The sequence below is a fragment of the Frieseomelitta varia genome, unplaced genomic scaffold, assembly GCF_011392965.1.
Source record: "Frieseomelitta varia isolate USP_RPSP 00005682 unplaced genomic scaffold, Fvar_1.2 scaffold_40, whole genome shotgun sequence".
NCBI classification, from domain to species: Eukaryota; Metazoa; Arthropoda; class Insecta; order Hymenoptera; family Apidae; genus Frieseomelitta; species Frieseomelitta varia.
Genome location: NW_025110146.1, coordinates 510,446 through 529,634, shown reverse-complemented (window position 1 = coordinate 529,634; position 19,189 = coordinate 510,446). Strand labels below are relative to the sequence as shown.

At 29.2% G+C, this 19,189-nt stretch overlaps 2 protein-coding genes across 9 annotated transcripts; one reads left to right on the top strand and one right to left on the bottom strand.

The window, feature by feature from the left end:
* Nucleotides 1-838: 838 nt before the first annotated feature.
* LOC122531460 (uncharacterized protein DDB_G0287625-like) lies at nucleotides 839-16,220 on the bottom strand. 6 transcript variants are annotated; one of them, XM_043659398.1, is made up of 10 exons: nucleotides 14,053-16,220; nucleotides 10,550-10,663; nucleotides 10,128-10,487; nucleotides 9,709-9,972; nucleotides 9,227-9,620; nucleotides 8,610-9,047; nucleotides 8,427-8,525; nucleotides 8,150-8,351; nucleotides 6,344-8,028; nucleotides 839-5,962 (listed from the first exon to the last, which is right to left on the bottom strand). In XM_043659398.1, exons 1-10 carry the CDS (start codon nucleotides 14,317-14,319, stop codon nucleotides 5,892-5,894), a joined length of 3,894 nt encoding a protein of 1,297 aa, XP_043515333.1. In that variant the 5' UTR covers nucleotides 14,320-16,220; the 3' UTR covers nucleotides 839-5,891. The 6 variants fall into 6 exon arrangements, with proteins under 6 accessions (XP_043515333.1, XP_043515329.1, XP_043515330.1 ...); XM_043659394.1 differs by having other exon boundaries at nucleotides 8,150-8,525; XM_043659395.1 differs by having other exon boundaries at nucleotides 8,150-8,525; nucleotides 8,610-9,044.
* A 347-nt stretch (nucleotides 16,221-16,567) lies between these two features.
* On the top strand, nucleotides 16,568-18,958 carry LOC122531462 (CDP-diacylglycerol--inositol 3-phosphatidyltransferase). Of its 3 annotated transcripts, none has more exons than XM_043659402.1 (5): nucleotides 16,568-16,678; nucleotides 16,773-16,876; nucleotides 17,620-17,908; nucleotides 17,979-18,142; nucleotides 18,229-18,958. In XM_043659402.1, the coding sequence occupies exons 2-5, from the start codon at nucleotides 16,831-16,833 to the stop codon at nucleotides 18,381-18,383; spliced, it is 654 nt and encodes a 217-aa protein (XP_043515337.1). In that variant the 5' UTR covers nucleotides 16,568-16,678; nucleotides 16,773-16,830; the 3' UTR covers nucleotides 18,384-18,958. The 3 variants fall into 3 exon arrangements, with proteins under 3 accessions (XP_043515337.1, XP_043515336.1, XP_043515338.1); XM_043659401.1 differs by having other exon boundaries at nucleotides 16,583-16,680; nucleotides 16,783-16,876; XM_043659403.1 differs by lacking the exon at nucleotides 16,568-16,678 and adding an exon at nucleotides 16,701-16,722 and having other exon boundaries at nucleotides 16,783-16,876.
* Nucleotides 18,959-19,189: the final 231 nt, after the last annotated feature.

Genomic DNA, 19,189 nt, shown 5'->3' with positions numbered 1-19,189 from the left:
ATCGACAAAATAGAATCTTTCTCCTGAAAACAACATCAAGGAATGTTGGATGTTTATAAACTGCTTCTTTCACTTCGTTTTTTTTCTTCCTCTTTCTTTTTGCCTTCCTTTCTCTTTTATTTACATTCAGTCACTAACTAATTTGTATTAATATATTAATTTGTATTGTAAGTATAATGTAAATTGGTAAGTAATTAAGACTTAGATGGGAAAATTCGCGAACATTTTTAATCAAATATACATGAAAATGGCGTAATAATGTGATGTAGGAACGTCAATTAATTCAAACATCGAGATGTTCGAAGAAAAATAAAATTAAATAATTTCTAAACCCTCAGGCATTGCTATCTAAAGACAATTGTCTAATTTTCTAACTTTACTCTTTTCCAAATATAAATAATTATATGGATATAAATTCCAAATAAATATATTCGCTTATGCGCACTCGTACAGTTTAAGCAATGCTGCAGTCGATCCATTTCTTCCACAATATGACTTTCATTCTCTGATTCTTCTCTGATAACCATAGAATTCGTATTCTTTATAAGAATTCAACGAAAAAGTGTGATTATATAATAAGAAAAAAGAAAGAGAAAAAGAAAGAAAGAAAGCTGTGCGAGAAACGAGAAGTATTGCAAAAGTACAGTGTGAAAGCGTAAAAAAAAAAAAAAAATCGGCAATTATTAAAAAGTAGACGACATGCAAGAAATATGGATTTACGTTCGGACCTCTCTATAGTTGTCTTCGCATTCCACGATTCTCGTCAGATCGAAACATATATTTTCGTATATTTTCGACGCACCTGTTGAAATCTACATATGTCTCTTTTTTTTAATTATTATTATTATTTTTTTATTGTTTTTGTCTTTTTCTTGTTCGATATATTTAGCCTCTGCAGTTATGTGTGAACGAATCGCATTACTAACGCTTTAATCGTAAACAAATTAAACGCAGGAGACGGTAATTGCTTATTTTTCACATTTCGTATGATTGTTTCTTTTTCTTTTTCCGTACAACATATATGTATATCGGAGGATATTTCATAGAAATTTTCTCGTTCGAATTCTATGATTTACTGTATGTATTTCTTTCTTTTTGTGTATCTACATGCGCGCAAGAAAAAAAAAAAGAAAAAAAAAAGAAAAAGAAAAAACACGAAAAAAATAGAGCGACTTATTATATCACAGTATTGTACGCAAAGCTTATATGAAATCGCAGATAGAACAGCATGAAGGCCAAATGGCGACACTATACACGGTTTTCTCGTTACTTTTTTTTTCTTTTTTTTTTATCGGTATGAATAATTATCTGGGAGGACAATATTTCTGTTTCGCTTTCACTTGTAGAAGCATTTGAAATCCACGCTTTTCATAACTTTCTCCCTTACACACATACATTTTCTCTTTCTCATTCTTTCTCGCTTTCACTTCTACTGCATATTTTCTTCTTTTACACTTCATGGCAATGACTTTTTTTTTTTACATCCATGGTCCATGACAGCTTCGCATGAATCTGAGGTTCTCAGTATCGTTAATAACAAAATAGTAAGCAATGGCCGCTGTGTTTACGCATTCTGAGAATAAATCGGGGGTTTTCTTTTTTCTTTTCAATTCCAATTTTTCTTTTCTCTTCCTTTCTCTTGATGCACAAAAATTCGTGCATCGAACGTTGTTCTTTCTGTTCACGGATGTATTTCACTTCCTTTTCGTTATTCTTCACCATTCTCGACTCGTTTTGTTTTCATCGCGCCACTGAACAATTTATCATCCGAATACGTATCACCGGCGAAATACAGTATGCAAGTAATATTCGAAAATGTATTTCTGACTTTTTTCTAGTTTTTTTTCCCCCTCTTTATTTTGGCTTCTTAGCTGACAAAAAAAAACGAAAAAAAAAACAACGGTTACTTGATTATGTGTATATCACAATGCTTATCTACGGTCTAAATAGATCAATTGCTAAGAAGACGGCAGATAATACGATAGGATGTAAATATATAAAAAAAAAAAAATACATACATAAGTAAAATTATTGTTTTCGAGAATCGCCATAAATCATATAGCTGATAATTGGTTTTTCAATTTATTATTTACCGAGTACTGTTTAATTGACATCTTGCCAATTCTACCGCGTGAACAGAAACGTGACAAAAAAATAAAGAAACTCGAATATTACTTTATACTGTTTTTATACCCATAAAGGGGAAAAACTTTGGCAACATACTAAACGTTGGCAACAACATCCTCTCTCCAATGTTCATTAGTCTTTCACTTTTTTTTTTCTTTTTTTTTGTTTGTTCCAGCTGGGCAGCACAGCCTTTACCATACACGCAAAATATCTTTTTCTTTTTTTTTTTTTCTTTTATTCGTTTTATACACGCATAAGCACTCGCAATAGCTTCTGTTTTCTCCGTTATCGATAATCAGCAAGTACAATTAATAGTTAATCGAATAGCTTCATCGTAATCATTAATAATAATTAATAATAGTTATTAATATATGTATATACAATACAGAAAAACTGCTTTACACTGAATAACAAATTGTACAGTGATACAAGGCTAACGCTGAGATCGTCGGATACCTTTCTTCTCTCTCTTTCACTCTGTCTCTTTCTCTCTCTCCACTCGCTTTCAACTATTAACCTCTATCTCTTTCTTTTTTTCTTTTTTTTCTTTTTTTTTTTTTACTTTTTTTGAACACTATTAACACGCCCGCGCCGATAATGAACTTTTTCTTCCTCGAGCAAATACAATCCACGAATATGTGAACATTTCTGGAAACTTCCTTCAACCGGAAGCGCATATTTTGCAAGTCCAAAGTTCACGACGAAGAAAACCATTGAATCGGAATATTTCCAAAAATGTTTCAATTATTCGTCGTGATTAGGATGTAATCGCGTTACTTCTAAATACGTATAATTGTTTTTCGTTCTGCAAAAACAGTTCTGGCGAAATACATAGACGGTACCGTCGAAATTTGGCGAAGCAATCAAACTTACAAAATGAAATCATCGAAGAATTTCTTTTATGCACGATTTCGCGAGAATGAACTTGATATACATACGCGATGTTCGTACGAACATAATTTAAGACGGGAAATAACATCAACTATTTGATTTTTCCTTTTTTTTTTTTTTTGCCTTGAATTAATTTTACATCTTCCATCACTTCAATCAAATCTATATCATTGATTCAATATAGACTGAGAACGCGATGTGCAAGAATGATGCACTTGTTTCTGGAACTCTATTACGTCCGATTAGGATTTTGTACCCATTTGCAGAAAAGAAAAAAAAAAAAGACATATTTATGTCATAGTACAGGCTATCAGTTCATGAATAAATGCAATGAGCCTGTTATCAAACGATATAAGCATGTTTTCTTTTTCTTTTCATTAATGGTTAGAACGTTTAAACAAATGAGAACAAAAAGATTGTACACGTGTCTCCAGTTTTATCGATCACTATTGATTTGATACTTACAAATTCAACAAAGAAATATAATATAATACATTATCGCCTTGCACAGTGATATTTATACATCATTCCCTGGTGTTTTCTTCGTTCTTTCTTTTATTATAACAGAATTAGTTTAAATCGTGTATTCTGAACGTAATGTTTCGCGGCGTAGCTGCCATTTTGCTACGATAATTTATGGTCCNTTCAATTAAAAGCTGTACCCCCAGCTGCATTATGTTATATTGTCAAACAAAATGAAAAACATTCATAGTGCTTACATTTTCTATTTCCATACGTAACTTTAAGGGGGGAAAAAAGACAATAACAAAAATCGCCAATCTTAATTTGTTAATAACGGTTAGCTTCTGATTAATGATTATGATAATAATAATAATCATAATAATAATAATAATAATAATAATAATAATAATAATAATAATGATAGTAATGATAGTAATAATAATGTAATAATAATCTAAATAGTGATAATCTAAATAGGCAAATACACTTTCATTCTTTTATATGAAACTTATCTGTAATAATCTATTATTCTCGTCGTTATCTTCGAAAATGATAAGTTTCCATATACTTTATCATTTATTTATCTTTTTGGCTCCAAATACGCGAGACTTGCATTCAAATTGAAAATTATGTTTCGCTATTTTGTTTATCTATCAAAAAGTAAAATATGTTGGAGGTAGGCTTCCTATATAACGAATAGAATCGTTGTGAAAGGAATCATATTAAATTCATTTTTCTTCTCTCTCTCTCCCTTTCTCTCTCTCTCTCGCTTTCTCTCTTTTTGATTAACTACTCGTAATAAGCTTTTTTTTTTTACTGTAGATTGATAACAACCACAAAGTGTACTAGTTATTCCTTTTCTGCCATATTCAGAGAATAACATAATATCTTGAAAAATTTTAAAAGAATTTTAAACACAAATATTCAAAACTAAACTGAATATTAGCTAGTAGAGTATTTACATGCACTACACGCATTCACACATCATACTTTATGATCACAAGCAAGTACTTTATTATAATTATTATTACCAATAATTAATAATTATTCATTAAATAAGCGAGTTTGTGTAAAAATTTAGCGTTTTTTGTTTTGTTTTTTTTTCGACACATTCGCACTTTTCTCACTGTCTTTATCCAGTTTATGATCTTGAGCGCAACATTTGCAAAAAATCAGTTTTCATGGCTCTCTCTCTCTCTTTCTTTTTTCCTGCTTTTAAATTTCTTAAACTATTATCTGTTGCGGCTGGAAAAAGTAACCACTCCATAAAGTTGTAAGTCAATCACACTACTTTTTTTTAAATATTTTACACGTGTTCAATGACACACTTACATTCACCATTTTCATTACACTTCACACATCTTTATATCTTTCTTTACTTTTTTTTTTTTAATGTTCGTCTTAAATACAGTACAAGTAATCTAGCAACCACTATTTTTATGTTCAACTTTTCTAAAGTTTTTCTTGAAGATTCACTGATGGCTGCAATAATCCCTGTTTTTAAGGTATTATTTGAAGATCGTCTCTGCTCGCAATTATTTAAGATAATTATTAGAAATTTTGCATTATTTCTGACGGACGATCTTAATTTGGTATAGTTAACATAACGGGTTGCTTTCAACTATCTTTAAACTTTATTACAATGGTCTAAGATGTATTTTTTTTTTTTTTTTATTTCTTAAAGGCATCAGCATAAACCGCTGTGTCACAGCACATGCAGTTTTTGAAAATTCTGCTTCACGGTAATCTTGTTCCAATTAATTTTTACACTTCTTAAATAGTTTTTGTATTTTTATTTCAAAATTGTAACACTTTCGTAATTGATCCGAAAGGTATTTTGTTTTTGTTTCTCTTTTTTTTCGAAATTTATACGAGACATTTTACGACTACATAAATTTCCACATTTTTTTACAAGAAAATTTGATGTTTATGTTTGAAAGAGCGAAATACACATCACGAATTTATAATTTTCAGTTAAATATGGTATCAGATGTCAATACTGAAACTTAAGTATTGTGTTACAACCTTTTCAAAGGTTATCTTGTAACTCATTAATGTATGTACAGTTAGAACATACACGATTCATAAGCCTTGTCTTTTTCTGGTGACTGACTATTATGTACATTAACTTTAGAGGCACATTTTGCGCCAATTGGCTCTACAGAATTATCACTGACGATTTGACTCAAAAATTAGTACAGTTTTTATTTATGATCGAAACTGGAAGTAACTGTAACTTGTTTGATACAGATTCGATCAGTTGCTTGTATTTAGATACATATTTGGTCTTGCATTAGTTAGCAGACTCTTCTGGCTGTTTACAGTTTTATAACGAATAACTTGCAATAGAGGTAATTTTGCAGTACAAAAACATTATTGTATTATTTACCCCATATTTCTTAGTGCCCATTTCACTGACCACTGTAAAACTGTATACGACCACCTGCAGTTACTGGCATTTCTCTCATAACAGCGTCCCATGCTATATTGACAAAGAGAAACAAATGAAAGAATTTTGAATTTTTAGATACTACACTATTTGAGGCTGAATAGTGCATCCTTTCACATATATATATATATATATGAAAGGATGCACTATTTTATATATATATATAAAAAGTATGCTGTCGAGTTTTGTAGACCAATTTAAAACACAATTATTTTGATCGACATTTTTTATAAGTTTTTACGAGCCTCAGTATACAAGTGATGAATAATATTTCAAAGACTATAGAATATAATAAAAAAATAATATTTAAATAATTAAAAATAATATTTAAATAATTTTAAAAAATATTATTTAAAATAATATAAAATCTAAGTTGAAATATTAAGTATAGCATTTAAAGCATAAAATACTTACCTAAGCCAACAAATGAGACGATTTTATCATGGTTGTACGTTTGTATATTAACATCTTCTTCAGGAGCTACATAAAGCATAGAAAAATCTTCTTTAGGTTGATGATGATATTTTTCCATTATTCCTGGTGGTGGTGTGGGTGGTGGTGGTAGACACGCGGGAGGAGGGAATCTTGGAGGATAACTCATGCACGGTAATCGCTGTACCATTACCGGATGCAGGGGTTGTTGAGTTACATGCGTATTTGGTGGTTGCATGAAATTAGACGTAAATTTATCACATCTCATGTGTTTGTCAAATATCGGAGGGTATCTGTCAAAACTAGGTGGTTTGTTTATAAGCGGTGGAACTACAGGAGGAAACACAGAACTGACACTTGAGGTCTCTTCAGTTGTTGATTCTTCTGACAATAAAAGTTGTTCATTAATTTCAAATCCAAACCTGAGTTCCGTAGGTAACTCACTATTCTTTGTAATATCTGATGAAGTTTCATCTAACAATATAACTGCAGGCCTTGAAATTTTTTGTTTATTTGATGTTTGTGATTCTACTTTTTGTACTTGATCTTTATCTAAAGTAGAATTTTGCTGTTTCGGTTTCTTACATTCGGAATCTTCTTGTTGTTCTTGTTTTGAACTTACAGAATATGTATTCCCTGATTTAGCCGTTTCATGTTTAACATTGACATTCTGTTCTTTAGTAGCCTTTATTGATTTTTCATTTTTCGTTAATTTTATAGCATCCAAATCAATATTTTGCACTTCTTGCATTGATTTTGGATTATTTACGATATTAGTTTTTTGTGACTCAACTTCATCATTTGAACTAATTCCTGGACTATTTTTATTTTCACAGTGCGTATTAGAATTTTCAATATTTTGTGCCTTTTTTGGATTTTCATCGTGGAAAGTGTATCCAATTTTTTTAAAATGTTGATCTTCGTGCGATGCTTGAATTTGTACATTTTGATTATTTTGAGCGCAACTTCCTCCTCCTCGGCGTGCTCGTGGATTGTTACACCTTGCATTTATAACCATATCTTTATTACTATTAGAATTATTATCAGAATCAGGATTACAATTTGTTACTGTATTGGTGAGTTTTGATGGCACTGCATTCGTTACTGAAGTTTCGCTCGATGTTGTGCTGTGATTATTAAGGCTCATAGGTTTTTGTTCTTGTGTTAAATTTTGACGCATTTTTTCAATATCTTGTACATATTTAATAACCTGAATATTTTTATTAATAGCTTCTTCTTGAGCCTCTGCCTTTTTTCTTTCCGTTGAATTTTTCATTTTCGTCAAAGTCGGTGAAGGTGGTTTTTCGAAACTTAGATTCAAAAGATGATTCGAGTGGGTGAAGTTATGTTGCCTCGTTTTCCTATCCGAGTGTTGTAATTCGTCTAAACTAGGATAATAATCTTGAGGAATCTTATCTGGCTCTGAAGGTGTCTTAGGTGGCACACTAGGCCAGGAAGATGTATTTAGCATGTTTGGAACTATTGTAGACATATTTAATACCGAATTATGAGTCATATTAATAGTTGCCATGCGTGCAATGTCCGCGTAACTTGCTTGCGGCGTTCCGCCTGATGAGGTAGCTATTTTTGATAAATTATGTTTGGACGTGTTTGATGTAACTGGCAATGAATGGACAGAATCAGAATCACTACTATCTGATTTATCACTGTAAATAATAATTATTTTAATGTAATTAATGAAATCTTCCATGAATCTACAATCTAATAAATTCTATCTTCCAAACTTATTTATGTAAAAGAAATTAAAAAGAAAGTTGTGTTAATTACCTTGGTGGCATACTACTTGCTGATTTTCTTCTAAGTTCAGGAGAAAGTGGTGTTCTATATTCATTAGGAAATCCTCTGGAATTTTGGAGATAAGATCCAGACGTTGTTAAATTCTGTGCTCTACTTCCACTGGAACTTCTTCTCTGTTTTTTACTTTTCTTTTTTTTCGTAACTACCAGGAATTCTGTTTCATGTTCAGGTTCTGGATTGATTTTTTTATTGGAGTTTCGACGACTAGCATAATCATCTCCAGTATCATTGCAATATATAGACTGACCTTCTTCCGTACCCCAAGATCTTCTATCACCGCGACTGTCAATAGCTGTATCCCCAGTACTTCTTTGTTTTGCACGGCGTAACGCAACATTGATCGTACCTGTTTAAGCGATAAACAATCTTCATGAACTTTCATGTTTTTGTAATGATATTTGAATAACAAACTCTTATAACCACTGCTTACCATGTTGACTCGATATACTACTGGCACCACTAGAACTGACGCTTTTTTCTGTAGTGAGGTCTTCGAGTTTAGTCTTAGATATTTCCTCAAGAGAATTAGACTTCTGTAATTTGGCAGGTAACTGTTCCCTTTTAGTATCTTTTTCTCTGCTTCTTGGTTTCGCACCTGAATTAGTTTTTACTCTCACTGGATTACCTGGCTTCCCTTTTTTACTTTTTGATTCTTTATTTTCAATAAAATTAATTAAACTGTCAATATCGTTGTCATTGCGATGTCCTTCAACATTTTCAGCACTGTATACAATAACATTAGGTTCTTGAGTATGTTTTCTCCTAGGCTTTTTTCGTTCTCCATTATAACTTTGTACTGGATTTCCATTTTCGTCCAAAGATTTCTTTTCTCCAGATCCGGTAGTATGCGCTGTGTACCTCGAGCCTTCTGTGCAAAATTTATATATTTTAATTAAAAGCTTCAATAAACCTTAACATTATAATAACAAACATTACATAAACAAAATATATTTTTAAATGTCTTTTACAATGTAGATTTATTTAATTATTCATCGTTATAATATCTTTATGATAAATAATATTTAATAATTTTGGTATATCACCTACCCATTGTAATATTTTGTGTTTGTAAAGATGCAGACATCATGGAGCATAAACTTGGTATTACTTTACCCTGACTAGTACTTGAACTATTTGGAGTTCCACTAATACCACATTTCACGCTATTGAAAGTTTGAAAAGAAAGGGCTCCAGTTACCTCTGTACCATTAACAGATATTTTTGATTTATCTTGTTTTCCGCTATGTTCACGGAGAGAGAAATCTATAGTAGTATCCACAGGAGTTTGAGCTATATCGAAAGGAGTGCGTGATATATATTGAGGTCTATGCGGTTCGATAATTTTCATTTCAATTCCTTCATCATCTTCTGTATCTAAGGAGTGAGGTCTTTGAACCCCACTTATAGCGGATCCCACATTCCTCTCACTAATAGTACCCACCTGAAATTGTTAATTAAATAAGGATAGATAAATATAAACAAATAAAACGTAACATATATCATTTATTGTATTAATAATATGAATTTACCTCAGCATCACCTAAATCAATCACCATGTAATCTGATTTATATTCTGGTGGTGGATTATCTGATTCAAGCATTTCATTTGTCCCGTATTTTCCTTTATTACTTCTTTTCACTTCGACTTCAGTTTCGCATAAATCCTTTTTCGTATCCTTTTTCTCTTTTTCCTTTTCTTCCTTTTTAATGTTATTATATGATGGTTTGTCTAAAGATTTGGATTTTTCTTTATTGGTCCAGTCATATACTGTCCTTTCCTCACAGAAACCCTTCTTTAAAAAAAATATCATTGTTTATATAAGTATTACATTGTTTATATAAGTAATTATTTCAAATAAAATCAATGAAAAAAATATATATAAATAAGTATCAACTGTAATTATCAATATATTTTTTCAATATATATATTGAATATATATATACATACCTTTTTATCAAATAATAAGTCTAAATTAGCCAATGAAGCAAGACTGTGTGCATTAACATTTGAAGGTAATGAACCTCCTTCTCTTTGTCTTGCAGATACACTAGGTCCTGTATATTTTTTATTTTTTCTTCTACTTCCTCCGTAAGTATGGCTAGAGCCAGATGTCAAATAAGCAAAACTACTATCAAATTCTGAAGCAATAGGTTGTGCTAAATTTTGTAATGATCCTCCATGTGTCAATCTCTCAGATACAGAGTCTCGTTTATGTCTCCTACGATTTGAACCAGGTAAGCAACGTGAATTAGTTATTATTCTACGACCTTCTTCAGTTTCATCAGCTTCTGCTTCTTGAAGTAATTCCTAAAATGAACATCATTAAATTATTATTATAATAAAAGAAATGGAAATATCAGTATGCTTACTTTAAAAAGACTTGATTTTCCTTCGCGATCTTTGGGACACTTATAAGTTATGGCTTCATCCAACAGTGCACGTAATTCACCTTCATTTAATGTAGACAAAGTAGCTGGTTCTTCCTAAAAATTACAATAAAAAGGAAAGTTTAATAGTTAGTTGTGTATTATGAATCATTATTATATTTTATATATACAATTTAAATGAAAAAATGTCTTTATAAAAAAATTCATAAATAACGTATTAAGTGTAGTTATAAATCTTTATATCTTCAAGAAGATATACAGTTGCAAATACAAAATATATTCAAATATATATATTGAATAAGAACTGTTATATAAATTATATAAATTAGAATGAATTTTTGAGCAAATAGATTCTTTTTATATAATATGAAAATAATATTAAATTTTAAAAAATAGATATATAAATCAATAAGTTTTATATCTAATTTAATTAAAATACATATATTATAAAATCTAAACTATCTAATGTTTAAGAACACTTTGTTTGTAACCTATACATGGTGTAGAAACATGTTTGGCAATGTAGATTCAAATATGGAAAGTATGCCAAGAGTTCAATCCAAACTTTAAATGTGAACCATAAGTAGTAATAGAGCCAAAGATGTATTAAGAAACTAGAGAATATTCAAAATATCAGAGTATCAGATTATTTTATTACATTATTTATTTTATACATTATTATTAGCTTTCCATTAAAACCTAATAATTATAAAATATATATAACATTTTGCAATAAATAAATGTACATTTAATTAAATATTTATAAATGAAAATTCTATAATTCTATTGTTACAATTAATAAATACTGTATAAAAAATAAATGTTATTTTACAGTATTTATATTATTATGTGTTATATTGAACACCATAGCATAAACTAGATCACAAGATAGATAAGTATAGACATAGATAGATTCAGAGAATGAATTTAAGGTTTCACTTATTGGATTTTATGAAGAAATATAGAGACCACATAGAAAAAAGTATATTAGTATAAATGATGTACACTAATGTCATGATTAATACTACATATCTACATATATTATGTACATATATTGTTTCAACCATGTTAATTGCATATACCTTGTTTCTTATTTCTTTCTTTAAATTCTATAATGTATGGATCGTTAATGTATGATGATTAAAATCTTTGTTACCAAGTATAATATATATGTATATTTTTTCATTATTTTTAAAATGCTAACCAATACGTGTGAATAATATACAATATTATTATACTAAAATATACACAACTGTTTATATAACAGCAAAAAAATTAAGTCTATATAGACTTTTATTTGATTTACTTACAAAACACTGCATTAATATTATCATCAGCAGAATATTTTTCACCTATAGGCTATAAACAAAGTAAGAAAATATTGTAAGAAATGGTGCATGATGTGTCATTTATTTTTCATAGTAATTTGACAAACATTACCCTGTGATAACCTAACTAGCTTCATTCAAAGCGAAATATCTTATCAGAATGGCTGCCCACAAAAAGAAAAAATAAAAAGAGAAAAAAATTGGCTACAGTTAGTTTTTGAAAATTTGAAACAGTATACAAGTATTGCCGAAAAGATAAAATATTTAGTAATAAATTTTTACTAAAATTTTACTAAAAACTTTTGTTAAAACAAAATTAAATTGTTTTCAAAATATGCCGTTTTTATAAAGATAACAAAACCATTGCGAACCAATTGACCGTGAATCGTCTTAACACACAATGAAATACTTTATACGTTTTCGCAGCTAGGTTAATAATAAACTCTTATCATTCGTTGCGAAAAAGGAAGGAAAAAAAAAGAGAAAAAAAAACAGAAAGAAAGAAAAAAAGAAAGTTATCGTTCGTTTCGCAGTGTTGAGTAATATCCCTCGAGGAAAGAAAAAAAAAATACATGGTTTCGTACGAACAATACAAACCAATCGTCTTTGAAGATTCAGGAAACTGTTAATGAATACTCGTAAGTCCTTGGAAATGCGAAAAGGATAGCCAATAGCGAGTTTACCTTCGGTTGTAAATTAAAATAGGACACACACCAGGAATGAAGTTTGGGCTTGTCCAGAGATCGATAGGGGGTCGCGATTAGCTAATTGAGACACGAGATACCGGGGTGACTTACAGACGAAGGAAAAATCTGCTGGGCAGTGCCGGCACGGAATTTATATTTTTAGAGGGCACCTGGGTCGGCTGCAGTCGTCTCTGCTCCGTTGAACGGCAGTCCTGCAGTATACCACCGTTACGTAGAGACTTTGCGCATTTGAGTATACGATAAACGTAGCTGACGATATCCTATCACTGCTCACAAGAAATATTATCGGCAGTATCAAAAATACAGTACCGATTTTAAATGCTATTGTGACGAGCGGGCGCGGCGCGCTCTTCTCACCATGGCCGCCGCCATTACACTGAGAACACGGCCATTCCAGGATCGTAATAACTGAGGGCCCCTATTCCTTCCTTATTCTTTATCAATCTACATCGTGTATTGTGTACTTAAAAGGAGTTGTATGAATTTAAAAAAAAAAAAAAAGTATACAATATAGATAAGATTTTTTACATTATACGAATATATACATTTATATAAATGAAACTTAATAACGTAAATGATTATGAAAATATACAACAGTATTGTAAATGTCTATATAACTATATATATATTTTTTATTTTTGAAATAATATTTCATTTTGTAAAGTAAATTGTACAGAAAACTAGTGCTAGGATCTCAATTATATACTACTTTTTTTTATTATATTTGCGTTGACAGTCTTAGGTGCAATTTTTTTTTTATAACAAATATGTATATTTGAAATATAAATATTTAATCATATATTATAACATATGATAGTAGAATCAATAATATAAGTTATACTCTTAATATTTTAAGAATATATATTTGATAGTAGACATTTATACATGGATAATCTTAAATATTTTTCATGTTATTTTCTTGCGTTAAGATATGGTATATATTTAGTGAAATTCATGTATGTTTTATGATGTTATACTAAAATAATTAATTACAGTTATTTTAATACAAACACTTATGTAAAGTATAGGTTGATAACTTTTAAATAAATTAATCATATCATATTTGATTAGTTTCAATTAAACTTTAAATTAACAATAATAAATTAATATAACTATATAGTAATTGTAAGATTTGATTTTAGAAAAATTTATTATTGTAGATAGTAATCATTATAAGTTTTGAATTAGTGCAATGAATTTGAGATATATATATAATTATTATTATTAATAATAATTTGTAGATAAAACAATATTGGAAATCAAGCTTTAATTATATCATTTGAATGAATTTTGAAAGAAATTGAAATTTTCAATGATATTAAAATAAATTTTAAGACACATGTACGTCATATATTCTTTTCTAGTACAAATAATTAAAATGACCTTATAGTATTGCTTATTCCATTAACACATCTTAAACAATTTCTAAACCCTTGTATTTTTAACTCACCTGCTTATTGTCAGAGGTAACACAAGTCGGTGCACTTTGAGTTGAATCTGAATTAGTATCAGTGTTCGTTGAAGCACATTCTGCATTTGAACTCTGGTTACTAACAGTCTCAACACCTACCACTAAATTCTCAACATTATCTCTTTCATTAGAGGTCTCACTATTGTTATTTTCAGAAGCTTTGTCAGGTGCTACCGGTTCTTGACGATGTTCTGGCCCTGGGGCCATCTTGATCGAAATTGACAGCGTTGTATCCGTTGTACTCATAGTTTCATCATTTTTCTTTGGTGTTCTTAAGGTCTACAGACCTGTTTTATTTGATCACAGACAACAATTCGAAATTTTCGCATATCATATCAGGTTAATTGTTTTTTTTTCTTGGTTTTGTTTATTTAATTTATGAAAACATCACGTCCATGTAAATGAAGGCATTTTGCAATATACCGATGTCACGTTAGGTTAATCCTAATCGATTTGACCATTCGAAATTCAACACATTTATTAATTAAACTCAGGAACAGTACACGCATAAACAACAATGATTATCCGTGTTCAAATTATAAGATTCAATTGATGATTTTTTCAATGTACTCGGTTTTACGCGCGTACCATGCGCGTTAGAAAATTGACAAAAATGGCACCGTCCACCATCTAATGCCGTGACTGTCGATCAATTAGAGAACTGTTGTTTTTAAATTTTTCTTTTACTGCTTCCCGTATATTTTCAATTAATTCATATAGTATTTTCTGTTTATGTTCACAATGAGTATGAAAAGTGTAACTCCTCGCAGATTAATATCAACAATTTTATCGTTGTTGAGGTTATTTTAGATCTACTTGTCAGCCTCAACTACAGTTGTCGACTGGCACAATATACAGTATATACTTCAACAAATTGAAACACGTACGATGTTTGCTGTATGAACTGGTGATTAAATATTTATTTTGCGTTCAAATCATTTATCAAAGACGCAAAAAACGATGGAAAGATCTATTCTTCCACGTCATTTTATTATTGATATGTTCATCTGAAATTATTTGTTGCTTTTCCACAAGAAATAAAACGTAAAACATACAAAACTGCAATTGCGTTTTTCTTTTATAGCAACTAAATTTTAGACATTTAAATTATTCGATTCATGCCAGAATTATAACAGCAGATGTGTACATTAGAATGTAAAATAGAAAATGAATGGAATGCTTTCTGTAGCATCTAGTGAAATTTCATTTGGTGTGCAGAAAATAGTAACTATCTTCGAATGACATGTCAAAGTAGCTCTTTATGCCTTTACAATTGATTGTATCGAAATGCGTCGAAGAAGGTCCAATTTTGGAATTACAAATCGTGGTTGTTAATCGTCGTAGTTCGGGGTACTCATAAATTCAAAATGGCCGCTAACTGATATTGAAATGCACATTTTTTTTTTCTCACGTATATGTTGCTTGCAAAATTTTCTTTATACGAAATGCAATGTTATTGGCAACGTTGTTGCAACAGCGTATGTATGGAAGACGCGAAAACGTATTTGTCCAAAACGACGACACTGTTTCTGGCATTGCTTGTACATATATCAAACAAGTATATAGTTTGTTCTTGCTATTACTTCGTCGTGTTTAAGCCTTGGAAGACACTAAAAATCACTTTTGAAACATTTCACTGACAACTAAGAAACGTCACACGAAGTCACAAGTACCTGATCGGATCATTGAAGCGTATTCCAAAATCGTCGGCGAATTATCGATCGCATAATGTTACTTCTGGCTTGTGCACTTTCCCGACAATGGCACTAAAACGACACGAGAAATATCTTTCATCAAGAACTTACGATTTTGAAGTAACCGAGACAATCTCACTAACGAGACTTATTTTAAAATACAACATTAATTGTATTCTAGTAAATGGAAAGTAGTCCACCCGAAACTTCATTGCACGACATCTGAAATCCAACCTTACGGTTAATCAGTTTTACTACTAAAACATTTCACTTAGCTTCACTATTGTTCAATCAATATTATTCTTAGTTAATCACATCAGGGGGAAAAGTTAAGGAAAACTGACGTAAAACTGTACCGACAGTTTTCTCGCGACACAATAAACGATTGCTTTTGCGCAGAGAAACGGCGGACCAGCCGTTTAGCCTCCGAAAATGTCGTCTGGCTTCAGGAGCGTAACTACGTGTCAAGACATCTTTTTCACAACTACGATTTTTTTTTTTTACGTATTTAAAATAGTCTTCATTGAAAAAATTTGAAGTGAATCATCTAAAACAAATCGTTATTATTTTAGAAAATAATATATCACATTGTCGTTCAAATTTATTCGGATGCTTTTAATTTAATTACAACAAAGAAAATTAAAACAAAAATATAATATTTCTCGCTCTCAATGTTATATAGTTAAATAAGAAATGTATTTTATAAAAATTGTGTCCTTTTTTATTTATAACGTCATATATAGCAAATAAATACGGGTGAAAACATTAATAGGTACAACACTATTGTACTTGTGTGACTGCTATATGTGCGTCATCAAGGATCGATATATCTCGAATCTCGAATACGACTGTCGATTCTAGTAATCCATTGACGTTATAACTCCTTATTTTCCATTCTACAGTAATACAGACGGTATGTACAAGTGTGGTTAATTGTAAAATTTATAATTTAAACGTAAGAAACGTTGTATTTAACATAAACGAGCGTGTATGTCAGACAAATTTTTACATTCAGTTACAGATAACGAGTTCTATTACTAGTGGAATAATTAGAAGCGGCAAAATGACGGAATCTGAGAATATTTTCTTGTTTGTGCCCAACATTATTGGTAAATAGAATTTTAATTCTAACATTCTTATGACAATTTGAATCTAATTTTCAATTTTTTATACACAAAAATATTATGTGAATACTTTTTAAAACTAAAATAATTACAAAAAAATTTATTTATACTTTATGTTATCAAGTAGTTAGCAATGTTGCTTGTGTAATGCATTTCTTAATATGGAAAAAAAAAAAAAAATGGTAAAGATTGGAAATTGAGAAAAAGAGAATTATTTTTATCTTTAAAAAAATTATTTTGATAAGTAAAATACTATCTTAAAAATATTTATCTTGGACGATTTTCTTTTATTGCAACACATGTTTTATAATCTTAAATTTGTTATATTAACGAACAGATTGATACAATACATATTTACATGAATTTATCACTTCTGATATATAACTGGTTTTTATAATGATTAAATATTATTTTTCTTTTTATATTTTATGTGTTAAAAAATATAAAGTTTATTGGCTATAGAGAATATAATACAAAAAAGACTAAAAGCATTGCACTTTTAAGACTTCCTATATTGATCTATAGTGATTTAAAGACTGGTTTTATGTAACTATTCACTATATTTGAAATAAAAATAAAAGTTATTCAGTTGCTAAGACAAGGATATATGTTATAAATATATTAACATTATTAAAACTATAATAAATTAAAAAAGATATAAAGATGATATAATTAATGATAATAATAATAATAAATAATAATAAATATGTATATATATATATTAACAGGCTATGGCAGAGTGATTTTGGCTATTATATCTTTTTATTTTATGACAACTAACCATGTTATTGCATCATGGTGTTACATTATTAGTGCACTATTAGATGCAGTGGATGGTCATGCAGCAAGATATTTTAACCAAAGTACCAAATTTGGTGGTATGTTAGATCAGTTGACTGATCGTATTGGTACCATGTGTCTTTTAGCTACATTGTGTATGTTTTATCCATCATATTCATTCTGGTTTCAATTAAGCATGGCCATTGACATTAGTTGCCATTGGATATACTTGCACACGTAAGAACAAACTTTATTCAGATGTATTTAATATTGTCACCATACAAAAATATAAGAAAACATATTATAGATCACTTTTGCAAGGGAAGACAAGTCACAAATTTATTGATATGTCTGAAAATTCAATTATGAGAATGTATTATACTAATCGTACAGTCTTATTTATTATGTGTGCTGGTAATGAAGCCTTTTATGCTGCATTATATCTTCTTTACTTTACCCAAGGACCTACTTGTAAGTTATTATTTCTTATATATATATATATTTTACTAATATTGGATGTGATGATGAATATTGTATAATTTGTATTCTTATTTCAGTTCTTGGTATAAGTTTATTTAAGTTGGTAATGTATCTTTCTGCACCTATAGCATTTATCAAAGCTGGTATCTCATTGTTACATGGATATGTATCCTGCATTAATTTAAGCATTATTGATCTCAAGGAAAGACAAGAGCGTTTAAAAGTAAATTAAGTTTATTAAATATTTAATCAAAATAAATGTGATTGAATGATCTTCCTAACTTATATACAATTATATTTGTGTCAGTTGATCTAATTAAATGTATCACATTTGAAGTTAAAAATCAAATTATTTTAACATAAAGTAGATATATGATGCTAGTCATTATTGAATTTCTATTTTAATAATAACAAGCATATTATAAATATTATATGTTATATTCCAGAATAGTTAAAAGTCTAAGATATTTAAACAAATATCAGTACAATAGATCTCATTATATTTTTCTATTTAATAAATATATTTTTGTGTGATGCATAAAATTCAATGATCTTTTGAAAAGTTGTTTTTTTAGAATAGCATTAGTATATCTATAAATATACTAAATATTGGTTTTTAAATATTTTAATGTAATCTATTAAAAATATATTTAATATATTATAATTTTATATGTATATTGTATATTGTAGTGTTACATTTTTCTTGTACTTCATAGTTCATTAAGCATTATGTGTCTGTAATGTATAAATGAAGCAAAAAATGTATATAATTCAAAGAAAATATTTAATAAATATTTTTGTCTCTTATGTAATATTAACATTATCTTTATTGTACCATAATTATTAATACAAAATATTATAAGCACATCATATCAATATTATATATGAATAAAGGATATAGCACAAATCATATCAGTTTAACATATATTAAAATTAATTATCATTAGATATTTATAATTACATATATAAACGTATTTTTTCATCATATGTGTTAATTTATCTGTTGTTACAAAGATTTTTATTTATTGTAAAGATTTA

Bases quoted from the DNA above. Each gene is read 5' to 3' on its own strand.
- LOC122531462 (XM_043659402.1), top strand. From the start codon at position 16,831: ATGACGGAATCTGAGAATATTTTCTTGTTTGTGCCCAACATTATTG. The intron at 16,877-17,619 runs GTAAATAGAATT...ATATATTAACAG, and splicing joins GTTTGTGCCCAACATTATTG to GCTATGGCAGAGTGATTTTG. The intron at 18,143-18,228 runs GTAAGTTATTAT...TTCTTATTTCAG, and splicing joins CTTTACCCAAGGACCTACTT to TTCTTGGTATAAGTTTATTT.
- LOC122531460 (XM_043659394.1), bottom strand. From the start codon at position 14,319: ATGAGTACAACGGATACAACGCTGTCAATTTCGATCAAGATGGCCCCA. The intron at 9,621-9,708 runs GTAAATTCATAT...TAACAATTTCAG, and splicing joins TTGATTTAGGTGATGCTGAG to GTGGGTACTATTAGTGAGAG. The intron at 5,963-6,343 runs GTAAGTATTTTA...TTGTCAATATAG, and splicing joins CGTCTCATTTGTTGGCTTAG to CATGGGACGCTGTTATGAGA.